General features: G+C 41.4%; 1 protein-coding gene across 2 annotated transcripts in view; it reads right to left on the bottom strand.

Moving 5' to 3' along the window:
* VPS41 (VPS41 subunit of HOPS complex) overlaps positions 1–13,240 on the bottom strand; it is a 154,460-nt gene that overhangs the window by 19,038 nt on the left and 122,182 nt on the right. For both annotated transcript variants that reach the window (XM_006124074.5, XM_025185171.3), the window contains exons 20-25: positions 12,505–12,546; positions 12,337–12,387; positions 10,901–11,038; positions 7,142–7,196; positions 4,897–5,037; positions 3,027–3,163 (exon numbers count right to left, since the gene is read on the bottom strand). In XM_006124074.5, coding sequence (XP_006124136.1) covers positions 3,027–3,163; positions 4,897–5,037; positions 7,142–7,196; positions 10,901–11,038; positions 12,337–12,387; positions 12,505–12,546 — 564 coding nt within the window. The remainder of the gene's footprint in view (positions 1–3,026; positions 3,164–4,896; positions 5,038–7,141; positions 7,197–10,900; positions 11,039–12,336; positions 12,388–12,504; positions 12,547–13,240) is intronic.

Below are 13,240 nucleotides of genomic sequence, written 5' to 3'. Positions count from 1 at the left end.
ATCCATTTGCATAGTTTATAATAGACTGCTTTTATCCTAAAATAATTTATTTAAAGACAAAAATGAAAACAGCAAATTCTTTTTTTTAAATATACTCAACATTTATAGCCTATTAAATGAGCTTTTGTTTAAGCCACATAACTGCCACTTAACATGCCAGACATATTATGCACATTGCATCTTTCGTGTTATTTTTCCTATCGGTCAGGCCATCTTAGTTCACTGTGTTTCAAGAGACCACTGTAACTACAGAATCAGCAGTGCAGGTAGCAAGGAAGGAGTCGAATTAGCAGCGAAGAAGTTACTACAGGCAGTCCCTGGGTTACGTACAAGATAAGGACTGTAGGTTTGTTCTTAAGTTGAATCTGTATGTAAGTCGGAACTGGCGTCCAGATTCAGCCGCTGCTGAAACTGATCAGTTTCAACAGCGGCTAAATCTGGACGCCAGTTCTGACTTACATACAGATTCAATTTAAGAACCCCAGGCTCCGCGGCTTTGCTCTGCTTTGCCCCCCGTCCCCCTGGTCTGCAGACTGCGTCTGGGCTGTCCGCTGCCCGCGTGTTCCGCCGCTTTGCTCCCTGTCCCCCTGGTCTGCAGACCAGGGGGACGGGGAGCAAAGCAGAGCAAAGCCGCGGAGCACGCGGGCAGCGGACAGCCCAGACGCGTCTGGGCTGTCAGCTGCCCGCGTACTCCGCGGCTTTGCTTCTTCTCCCTGGTCTGCTGGAGACCAGGGAGAGGGAGGGCCCCGTTCGTAACTGCGGATCCGAAGTCGGATCCGCGTAACTCGGGGACTGCCTGTACATGACTCTTGTATGTAATGTAATATTTAAGAAGCTATTTACTTAAAAAGCAATTATATCTGATGAGATCAGTGCAAATCACAACAGACCACAAGTGACTATATAATTAACTACATAAACATATGCTGAAAGCGCAGAAAGAATCCACTACTTAAAAAGCTCCTATATTTTCTAAAATCATTAACTAAAATGCTTAAGGAAAACAAGGAGGAGCTTTCATAGACTTAGAGCCTGCCTATGTGAAAGATGCCTCTCCCCAGACCATTTTACCATGTGTGCAATCAGCAAAAATACTCAAGCTGGATCCCTTTTTGATTTACCTGAAAAGAGTCTCATGGTAAAAGCTTCTTGACAGGTCAGCAGAACAAGCCTTGGACTGAAATACCAGGGACTGATGACCAGCGCTCCCTCTAAGGTTTTCCATCCCCTGTATGGAATGGATTTTATGTGCACTAATTTGGAGGTGATATGCAACATGGAGGCGGAGTGTGACTCACCAGTTTAATATTGGTGCATATAACAAAATTAATGGGGCAGAGGGTGGGGCCAAGAGGTTCTAAGCATGGAGACGACTCAGGGCTGGGGAACAGGGTTGGGATGCAGGAGTTTGAGGGCTCCAGCTGGGCTCTAGGATGGGGTTGGAGTTGAGGGGCTCAGGGCTGGGACAGAAGGTTGGAGTGTAAGGGGTCTGGCTCAGGGTACAGGCTCTGGGGCGGAGCTGGGCCTGAGGAGTTTGGGAAGAAAGGGTGGAGGGGAGGCTCCCAGAGTTGAGGGTTAGGGTGCAGGAGGAGGTAAAGGCTCTGTGCTGGGGGTGTGGTCTTTGGGGTGGGGCCGGAGATGAGGGCTTTAGGGTGTAAAGGGCTGGGAAGGGCTGAAGGTAAGGCAAGGGCTTGAGGCTCAGGCTTACTATGGCTCCCTATTGGGGTCCCCTCCACCAGCCACGGCTGCTCCCTGCTGGGGCCAGTGGGGTGGGGCTCCTTCCTGTTGGCCCTGGCAACTTCAGGGCTTGGGGAGAAATCTTTTCCCACTGCAGCCCTGAGCCTGTGCACAGGGCTTAATGGGAAGCTGTTTGGCCATGCAGCTTATGGGGAACTACGCAGATGACCATCATGAAACCCTATAGGAACCATCTGTCTGCCTAGGTGTCCAAAGAGGGCAAGGGAAGATGGGAGCGATAGGAGTGACAGGTATAACCTGCCTACTGCGTTATGTTTGGGACATTGTAACAAAAACAAAGTTCTATAAATACTGTTATTTTAAACAATGACAAAGATTTCTGGATGGGCACTTTTTTGGCTATTATATACAGCAATCTAATCAATCGAACGGTTACTTATGTAGGTGAGTGCAAATATGTTTGAGTGTACCTGAATTTCCTTATCCCACAATAGTATGCATATGGCTCACGACACCCAGGGAAACTGACTTGGTTTGCATAATTTGCTTCCTTTTACATAAGCACATGATACTTAATAGGTACCATTCAAACATAGCAGAGGTCTTGCTAACATGCCCCATGCTCCATCTTGTGTTGGGCCAAGCAAAATAAATGGTGGTCACAGGACTCCCTAGACATAATGTAATGAAGAGTATTATATAAAACAGTTCAAAGCCTCTGTCCAAATTCTGCTTAGCGGTCAGGAAGCAAAAGAGGAGAAGAGAATCAGAACTGCAAACAGCAACAAAAATTGTGGCTGAGTGAAGTCCAGACATTCATTTCTAATATTTTTGGTCAAGATTTTGCATCAATACATGGCAACATGGAGGCTGTGTCTATGCTATGAGCCAGGGATGTGATTCACTTGCTCGGGTATGCCTATTCAATAGTGGTGTAGCTGCGGTAATATGAGAAACGGCAGTGGAGGCATGGCTAAGCCTCGCTGATTACATACTCAATGATGCCAAGTAAGTTTCTACTCCATGCTTCTATTCCTGTTACCAGTGCTACGGTGGCCACAATGGTATTTATAATCACGCTACCAATGTGAGAACTAAGGTGAGTACGTGTACATGAGAAGGAGAACCCACTCTTGGCTCATAGTGTAGAAATTGTTGAGTCAAAATAACGCAGTGCCACAACCCCAACCTCTCAGTATCATAAATCACGATTGCCCAATTTACTCTGTGGCCGTCACTGGCTGTTCAGTGACAAAGTGGTTTTTCAGTTCTTTTGAGGATGAATACCACAGGGGTAGAGATAAAGAGCGCATGTGAACTGCACTTACCTGCAAATTGTAGTCCTGGAGAATTTTCACTAGTGAATCTCTCAGATTAGGAATTTCCATGCCTTCCTTAATGCGGTGAATCAGAAGAATGGGGTCAACATGGGTTCCAATGTTGTTTAACAAGCCAGTAATAAAAGCTGTAGAAAGAAAGATGTAAAAAACTTGTAAGATGATGCTCCAGTAAGATGCCCAATATAAGAGTGCTAGTAACAGCCAGTAGCCTTCTGCTGATTTTATGGCAGCTCCTTCCTTAAGAGGCAAGGTTAAGTCACATTCATATATCTCTCTTGAGGGAGAAAACAAGAGACATACTATAAGTGGCAGAATAACACAGAAGTCTTTGAGCCTCTGAAAAGGAAACCAGAGTAGTAATGGGCCAAGTCTTCAAAAAAGACCACCACCACCCTCCAAATTTGAAATTGTAGTGTGCCAGTGTTGACTGTTTTGGGGCACTGAACACATTGAACCAGAAGGTTCATTTCAGTGCATGATTACTTTGGTAGCATGTGATAAAGAATTAAATATTTTAAGCATGTCTGCGAACCTCAGGTAGGCTTTTCCCCATGGAAGTGAAATGCTATTTCATGCTGTGCTGAGTAGGGCCTTTTGCTGCCAAATGGAGCTCTCACGAGGAAACCAACTCAAGATCCAGCATCTTCCCTCTGTCCAGGAATTGAGCAGGTTCATACATACACAGGCAAAGGGGGCTGGTAGAATTCTCAAGGTTGTGTGGGGCCGCTTTCTCCATTTGCTCATGTGTTTAACTCCTGAACATTTAAAAACCTTCACTCCTCAGTAATGGGGCTAATTAGTAACATGCTTGGTGATGGTTTCCTGCCCACTAACTATTGGACTTGAGTACACAAAAAATTCATCTCTCTCAGGTTAGGAAATGGTAATGATTCCTGGTTACCTGGTTCTGATCTGAATTAGTATCCAAGTGGTGAAAAGCTGTGTATCCCAACAGTAATCCCATGAGCCATTCAGTACCTGGGAAAAGAGGGGCCTAACAAAAATAGTTTTATAGGCCTGGCTTAAAAAAATCCGAAAGAAGATACAGTCATATACTGTAGGCAGCTTTAAAGATTCCCCAAATAATTTAAATTCCCAATGATATAGTCTTTTTTGAATCCGCTCTCTAATAAAAAAATGCTATTGTGTTGACATTCTCACAGCAACCAAGCTGAGCTGTAAACCTAGAGCAGATGCTAAGACTAGGGCAAATGGGAAAAACACACCGACACCAACCAATATTAAAGAGCTTTTGTTTTCACCAGACAAAGTAAATAATTTAATACATTTAATCTGGTGAAAAGGTAGAAAGATCTAGCTTGAGGTTGATTTTCAGAAATTTGCAAAGTGACCCATACACTGTAGGAAAACATATACAATAGGTTGGCAATTGACTTTCCATCAATGTAGACTGAAGACCAACTTTTCAGAAGGTATAAAAATACATCACCACTTCAAATCAACCTAAAAGATAATATTTTTGAATTTCTGTAGGTAACAACATACTTATTAACAGTTGTATGCCAGCATCGGTTTCTTGAATACTTGCCCTTTCTCACCCTCCAATGCTGCAACACTAGAGGATTTTTTCCTCAACAATATGCTAATATTAAAAATGTTTACACTGCAATACAACCTTTTGCCCTAGGTAATCTGGCATGGGTCCATAAAAGAATCTGAACATATTCTTTTTGCCAGCCACAAGGATAATTTTAATGGCCCTCCAATCTCCCAGCTTACTACATCACACACACACACACACACACACACACAGCCTGAAGCTTATTCTGCTTACGTGGTTTGACACACACACACACACACACACACACACACACACCCTGAAGCTTATTCTGCTTACGTGGTTTGTCGATAGAATATAAAATGAGATCTTCCCATAGTTCTCCATCATCTTGTTCCTTGGCAAATTCAATAGCCTTATCTACATCATGCAATTCTTCCATTATCATCTTCAGTGCACTCCGGCTATTACCCATTCTGCCTAGAAGAAAAAAGGTATTTATAAAAAAAAAGGAATTATAAAAACACAAAAGAAATATGTACTGAAAGCACCCTGTGATAAGTGTCCGTGCTGCTTATACTGTTCCTCGAACAACAACAGGATGAAGTCTTAGATCCCAATTCAGCCAAGCATTTAAGCAGGGTCCTCACTTTAAACAAATGCTCAAGTTCCTCATTATTCAACAATGCATTTACGCATGTACTTAATTAAAGCCTCTGCTCAAATCCCATTACATTCACTAGGATTATGGCATGTTTTGATGAATCGGGGCTTTTTGTTATTACACAGAGGGAGGTAAAGAAAAGTGATGTTAGTTCTTTCTCTCCTGCACTGCAGGTACATCTGAGGCAGAAGAAGTTAATTTTAAATCTCTCTCACACACACACACTCACACTCACACGTTTAAATGGCCCAGATCCTCCAAATATGTTGAACATTCATAGCTCCCCTTCCTCCCCTAATTTCACATGTTGTTCTGGGTACTCCACTACTCTGAAAATTGGACCCTCAGCAACTCTGGCTAACAAGAATTGTGAAAGGTCTGTGAATGACAATCAGGTGTTTTAAACCTGTACATTGCCACAGATTTACCATGGCTGACATTATCTAATTTAATTCCATGGAACACCTTTTGCTGTCTACTAGTGATTTTAACAGGGGCAACAAACTGCAGAGGGCGTGCACAAGTTGTCTTCCCCCATTCACACTCTCCATCCTTTTTTCATTGCTTCTCCCTTCTTGAAAAGAAGCCAGCAATTAAAAATTTCAGATCACTAATTAATACTAAACAACAATGGCTATAAAAGTACTTGGATTACAGTGGAATGAACCATGGCTTGTATCATGTAAACTTTTTACAGTTTGAACCTCTCTTGTCTGGGACCCTCAGGTCCTGACTCATGCCAAACAGGGCCGGCTTTAGGCCAATTTGGCCGAATCGGGCCCAGTGCCTAAGAGGGGGGCCCCGCACCTCAGAGGGTCCCGCTCCCGGGCGCATGGTCCCACCCCCACGAATCGGGCCCCGCACTTAGTAAAGCCGGCCCTGGTGCCAAACCAGAGAATTTGCTGAGCCATGTTAGACCAACATTGTTTAGCAGCATTACTGACACTTCCACTGCTTACTGTGTTCTTAGAAGACATTTAGTGGTAATTTAGTGATAAATAACTGCACAGAATACGGAGCACCAGGACTGGTGGCTGTAAACAAACTTTATGGGAAAATTGGCCACACCCATGAAAAGTGGACATCCATCTAACTAAAATCATGCCAGACCACAGATGTTGTCAGACCAGAGGTTCAACCTGTGCTTACTTCTCTCCATTTTGAAAACTCGCTATTTGTTATTTAAAGCCTGCCAAGTAATAAAAGTAAGTTTTTGTTTATTTAAAAATAAATGTGCTGATTGTTTTTGTGTCTTTTGTTAATTGCTCCTCAAATGCCATTTTGGCCTGCCTAATTATACTTTTACACTTTTCTTACCACAGTTTATGTTCCTTTCTATTTTTCTTTATATGATTTGACTTCCAATTATTAAAGGGTACTTTTTTGCCTCTAGCTTACTTTCTTACTTGGTTTTTTAGCTATGGTGGCACTTTTTTCTTCTGGTCCTTTTTTTATTGAGGGCATACATTTAGTTTGAGTCTCAGATAATTTTTTTAAATGTCTTCCATCTTGCAGACATTTCAGTCTAGTAACTCTTTCTTTTAATTTCTGCTTAAATAGCTTCCTCACTTTTCTGTAGTTTCCCTTTTTGAAGTTAAATGCTTCTGTGGTGGGTTTCTTTGGCATATTCTCTCTTACAAAGATGTAAAGTTTAACAACATTTTTTTCATTATTATCCAAAGGCTCCATTATATTCACCTCTTGGACCTGATCTTGTGCTCCACTTCAGATTAAATACAAAATTGCCTGTCTCCTGGGAAGGGATGGATATGTAAAGTAGTTTTGACTACAGACCAACTTGTTTCTGGGAGAACAAATGTGTTACATGACAGGACTTAACGCTTCATGCATATTTCACAGCACCAACTTTATGACAAGATTAAAATTATGTTGCAATTTATTACAAAGAAAGTTACTTACTCAGAAGATAGACCGTCTCTTCTACAAAGTACCTTTGTTGGCAGATTTCAAGAGCCTTAAATTTCAGAGGGGAAAAAAAAGAATATGAGGAACCATGCCATAACATTTCTCATCAACAAATGTTAGAAAGACCAAAAGATATTTTTCTATAAAGGTGTATTACTCAACTGGACAAGAGGACAGCTTCATTAATACATATAGGCAGAGACTTCAGAATGAATTGAGAAAAGAGATTTTTTTTGGCACATCCTTGCCCCTGATTTGTTTTCATTTATCTAAAGGTGGGGTAGGGTTCTTAATGCTACAGTTTAGGTTATATCAAAGACTCAAACTGAGGAATATCCTCAGAGTTCACATTCCTGAGGCAAGCAAGGAACTCAGAAAATAAACTATAGTGGGGAATCTCATGGTTTTTACCCTAGCATGGACACATGGTCATAGAGGGTTTGTCTCTCAGACCTTCTCCCCCTTCCAATCACGTAACCTCCTAAAGGCAACTAAAGTAAAGGCTTACATGGAAAAGTAATATTAAAAATATTTTAGCTGCTTTGATGTGATTTAGCAGCTGGAGAAGTAGGAGATTCTGTACCATGTGACCAGCAAATTCTCCACAGACCATCAGTGTTCCAAATTTGGGAACCTCTAGCCTCTGGGAAGAAAGCTGGCCAGGAAGAGGGCTTTCTGTGAGTGTCCTCTGGCCAGAACAGAGAAAGTAGTTCCTCCTCTTCCATATCCAGTACTAGAAAAAGTCACCCTGAAGCTAGTCAGCAGGCTAAATGAAGAGACCAACATTTGCAGGTATTCTAAAGAAGATACATACAGTACAAAAAGAAAGGGACAAGAAGGCAAAAAGAGGAAACATATGAATTGATATGTATTAACAGGCTAACCCAGCACAAGAGTCAAGTTTTTGAAAATAAGGTTTTCTTCCAGCCATCCATGGAAAGTAGGACAAATGTTAGAAGAGATATTAATAAGAGTTCATTCAGACATCAGTAAAATCAGAGTATGAAAGTCAACATCTCTGCAGGGGTACACTGGTACAGCAATGTCAATGGAGCGATGCCAATTTATACTAGTAAAGAATGTGACTCATGGAGATCAAAAGGAGAATATTAGATTAAAGTCAGATACAAGGGTGGATTAAGTCTCCCTTCCCCTCTCACATAGATGGATGAATGGACTGAAAGAACAGAGAGGAAAAAAACACCCCTCTCCTGTTGCGCACAAAGTCAGACTGGGAAGTTCTTCACACGGCAAAAACCCAAAACAAGTAAGTGAGTAAGAGTAAAACCACAGCTGGCCAGTCTTTTTACACTGTGTAATGAAGGTAAAAATAGACAGTCTTCTATAATTACTGCATCTGGCAGGTTTATACACTAGAATGTTCCCTGTAGAGGGAAGCAGAGAACACACATTCTTCTCTTGCAGTTTCTCTGATATAAGGATGTCTGCGCTGTGAATAACAGTGTTTTTCCTCCCCTCTCTCAGAAAGGTTGTGCTTTTCTTTAGTAAGAAAATAATTTCTTCTTGGCAAGTTTATCATTGACAGAGAGGGAGAGAATAGATTTATGCATCTTTAATGTGAGTATATAGAATGTATACAGGATGCCTGGTTAATTGGAGTGGAAAACATTGGTACATTGTAAATATTTGTTCCTCTCATTATTTATCAGCCACGTGAAGGGCTAGAGTAGGTGTTGGCAACTGCCCTGCCACACATGCCATAAGCGGCACACGAGCCGATATCCTGTGGCACATGGGGCAGGAGCTAAGCCCTGCCCCTCCTACCATGGCATGGGGAGCCCGTGCTGTGACTCCAGCCTCAGCTGCAGCACACCTCCCTCATTTACTGCTGCACAAATCCATATAACTCCCAGCACAACACAACGCATATATAAAACACCATAATCAGCACATGCAGAAACTCCAAATATCACTCTGTTGAATCAGTGTGAATCAATGGACACAGCTATGAGCTTGGTCAAAAGCTCTTTTGTTTAGAAAAATTACCAGAGAAATCACTGGGACTTGCATTCTTTCACCATTCAATTTCTTAAATTATCAGCAATTGGGGCATTTTTTAATGAACATTATGAATTATATCCTGTGACAGCATGGACTTTCAAATTCTACTATCTGTATCCAGTAGACAAGTACAGGCAGTCCCCGGGTTACGTACAAGATAGGGACTGTAGGTTTGTTCTTAAGTTGAATCTGTATGTAAGTCGGAACTGGCGTCCAGATTCAGCCGCTGCTGAAACTGATCAGTTTCAACAGCGGCTGAATCTGGACGCCAGTTCTGACTTACATACAGATTCAACTTAAGAACCCCAGGCTCCGCCGCTTTGCTCCCCGTCCCCCTGGTCTGCAGACCAGGGGGACGGGGAGCAAAGCAGAGCAAAGCGGCGGAGCACGCGGGCAGCTGACAGCCCAGACGCGCCTGGGCTGTCCGCTGCCCGCGTGTTCCGCCGCTTTGCTTCCTCTCCCTGGTCTGCTGGAGACCAGGGAGAGGGAGGGCCCAGTTCGTAACATAAGTCGGATCCGCGTAACTCGGGGACTGCCTGTACTGAACTCGTTTTACAAATCAGCCAAGAGAGAGATGATATCTGATGCCACAAAGGCCCTGATCCTGCAAGCAGTTACACATATGAGCAACTTTATTCCTTTGAGGAGTATCATTAAAATAAATGAAACTTTTGAGGTACGCAAAGTAGAGTTCACGCAAGTTTGCAGGGCCAAAGTAATTTGGGAACAGAAAATCCTGTCTCCTACTCTCTTGATGTAATCATGAGCCATATTATTTTTAAGAAGCCACATGAACCTTTTTTAAAAAACAAAACAAAACACAACACACAAATCTGAGGGACAATCAAGTTAGGTGAGGCAGTTTGCAGCACCAACCTACAGCACCCCAGGCCTCCACACCTCCAAAAATTTCTTCCTGTGACAACTCCTATGATTCTTTGTGGAAAAAGAACTGTGGAATTTGATAGGTCACAGAGTGATTGCATCTCTTTTGAGGAAGTTGAGAACTAAAGCTCAAGCAAATAACATTCCACAATGCCCATCTTCAATTAATGAAAGTCCAACAACCCAATAAACTGTGACTGTCAGTTTTCTCCCTGCCTCTGGTCAATCAGAAGTGAAAACTGGGGCTGACTGTGGTGCGAGGGAGGCAGTGAAATCACAAACTGAATACCAGTTTAAACACTGAAGTGAACTTTTTGTTTATTAATGCCATTCCCCTCTTCCTAATGGGATGTTAAATAGACCTAAAGTTTTTCATGTTTATAATAGATAACTAAATGTGTGCAACTAACTTTCTAAAACTACATATGTATGTGCTCTGCTTTCAAACAATAAAACTAAGCCCTAAACTTTGTGATATTTGTCTTGATTTCTTACTGCAAGCCAGAACTACATAATCACCATGGCCAATAGCTAAACTATACATAGGCAGCATGGAAAAAACAAACTTAGGACTCTTTGCTTCAGAAACACAAAAACTCCTGTTTCTTGTGTAATGGAAGAAGTGGGTTGTGTCCACAAAGCTCATACCACCATCTACATGTTTTGTCAGTCTTTAAAGTGCTGCAAGACTATGCGTTGTTTTTTGAGAAATCTGTTAGCTGTCGGTATCTTGAGCAGTTCTTTTGACCCAGTAGAGGGCAGCGGTACACACATTAACAAATTTGCAAAACAGCAAGCAGCTGACATATCAGTTCAAGACAGACAACTCTTAGATCTCTGGCTTACCTTCTCTAAGGGACAATGTGTGCTGTCTCTGAGAAATGGCAGCAGATTTGGACGATCATATTCAGCGTACAGACTGATCTGTTTCTCATGGTACCTCTGTCCTTTATGATGATCTCTTTTGAAAAGCTTATGCAAATACTGAAAGAACAAAAAGTATCAAGCATTGATAAAATAATGGTTGCACTGTGCAACTTTTACCATAAACTAACCTTACTGATAACTTCCTTGAGACTGAACCCCAAAAGCACATTGTAGGATAGAATACAAATCTTTATTATTAGAACACTGCTTCAGGTTTTTCCTACTGTACACCATGATGGCAATATCCAAGGCCAGCTCTGCTAAGCAACTATTTCTGTCAGGACTTTGAGATAGGTGTTATATTTTTGTTACTCTTCAGTTCATAAAATATTGCATTTTCCTATTTCACCAAACATTTAGAAGAAAAAACATTATGGGAAACTTTCTATTTTTCTGAATTAGCTCAATTGATTGATGAAAAACAAATCAAATGAAAAACACAGCATGCCAGTAATAGCTGCATTAAATTAGGCATTACAGACTATAAATTAACTACAGATAGCATGTGTGAAGCTCCTCCCCTTATTTATGGAATTAAAGAGAATTCCTTTAAAGGTAATTTTTATTCAAAGGGAAGCACACATAACACTTGGAAACCGATGCACACTCAGAGCTGTTGCGCATACAGTTAATCCTCTTTGCTTTATAAGACCAGACTACGTTTAGTACGTGTGTCTGCTACAATTACATCTCCATTATACAACTTAATTGACCCCAATACCGTTAAAGCTTTGACCCTCTACTATCGACATCAGCAATGGATGCTAAACAGCATAAGTATCCCTCCCTAATACAGTTTAAGGTTGACTGTAGTTCTGAATGAATGAAAGAGTCATATGCTTCATGGAAGTTATTGCTCTGGAAATCCAAATGGTTCTCTTCTTCTATCAAGCGGAAGATTGCAACTATAAGTTACACCCATACTCCCCTGTATTAGCTGAAAGGAAAGCATCACCCTAGGCAAAATTTCTACTGTAAGGAATGAGAGAATGGATGCAATGGGGAAATTAACGGACAGAAAAACAGGACTGCTTTACAGTCCAGAACCATAGGTGGTAGCTCTCGGTATGTCATCAAGAGCACAGAAGAATCATTAAAAATAATTTTACTATTCTCCAAATGTCTTTAGGTCAAAATTGAAGTAGAATGGCAGGAAGAGACAACCTGCTTTTCATCCACTCGTGTAGCTGACCAATGGCTAAAAGACTTCAATGCTGCTCATCTTTATTCCCAGCTATTGCAGTAGGAGATAGATCTGCAATAACTAACCTGTATTTATAAATGTATTCCAAGAGAGCTCCAACAGAAAGCTTGTTCAACTCAAAAATAAACTAACAGCAAATGTTAATATTTACCACATGTTGTAATTCAGGCCTGTTTTCTAATTCTTCTACAACTTTGTCAATCTAAAGAAATAAAAAAGTAAACACATGGGTTAGGAACCCTGAGAGAGTTCTCTCACCTACAGAACTGAAAGGAAGACATGTATAGTGCAGACAACACAATGAAGTGTTTATACTCACTGAAATTTTATCTTCGTTATCCAATAGCATGTCCACTGCTTTCTGAAACCAAAGTAAAAGGAGCATAGCTAAGAATGAGTAAGCAAAAGAAGCATATGATATCTAGCAAGACGCTTACTGACCCCCTGGATAGACACACAATTTTCATTTGCATTAATTTGGACACCAATCTGCAAAATGCAAGTGTTTAAAGAGATAAATTAATTTACTTCAAATGAAATTTGTCAAATATTCTGCTCACTACTTTTTATAAGTTCCTGCATTGAATGGAAGTCAGTGTTACAAGCAACTACTATGATGCATTTCAAGTTTGCCCATCAAATCAAGGGCTACACAAGATTGCACCCCATGCAGCAGAACCACTATAATAACACTGCAAAGGGACAGGTTGGCTATGGATAAGGTATGTACAGGAAATCCACACCTCAGCATGTCATGCAGGGGGACTCCAGGCAGCACTTAATTTGTAATGAAAGAAGTGCTGGGACTCAGGCAATTAGGTGCCTAGGCTCAAGCAATTTTTCTTTGTATTCAACATTCATAGCTGATGCAGCAAACCCAGGGGTGCCAGGACTATGAATTGCCAGGTCAAGAGGTCTTGGCACATATTAACAGCATAACTTCATATAGACCAATGCAGGGGAAGGTATGAATGCATCAGGGGTGAGACCAAATGGGCCCAGTGTTGGAAGATAGAAAAAAATACAAATCTCATGTCAAAATCCTGATCTTCACA

The sequence above is a fragment of the Pelodiscus sinensis genome, chromosome 2 (assembly GCF_052426305.1).
Source record: "Pelodiscus sinensis isolate ZL-2025 chromosome 2, ASM5242630v1, whole genome shotgun sequence".
NCBI classification, from domain to species: domain Eukaryota; kingdom Metazoa; phylum Chordata; order Testudines; family Trionychidae; genus Pelodiscus; species Pelodiscus sinensis.
The sequence above is the reverse complement of the archived record's forward strand: the minus strand, read 5'-3'. Positions and strand labels throughout refer to the sequence as shown.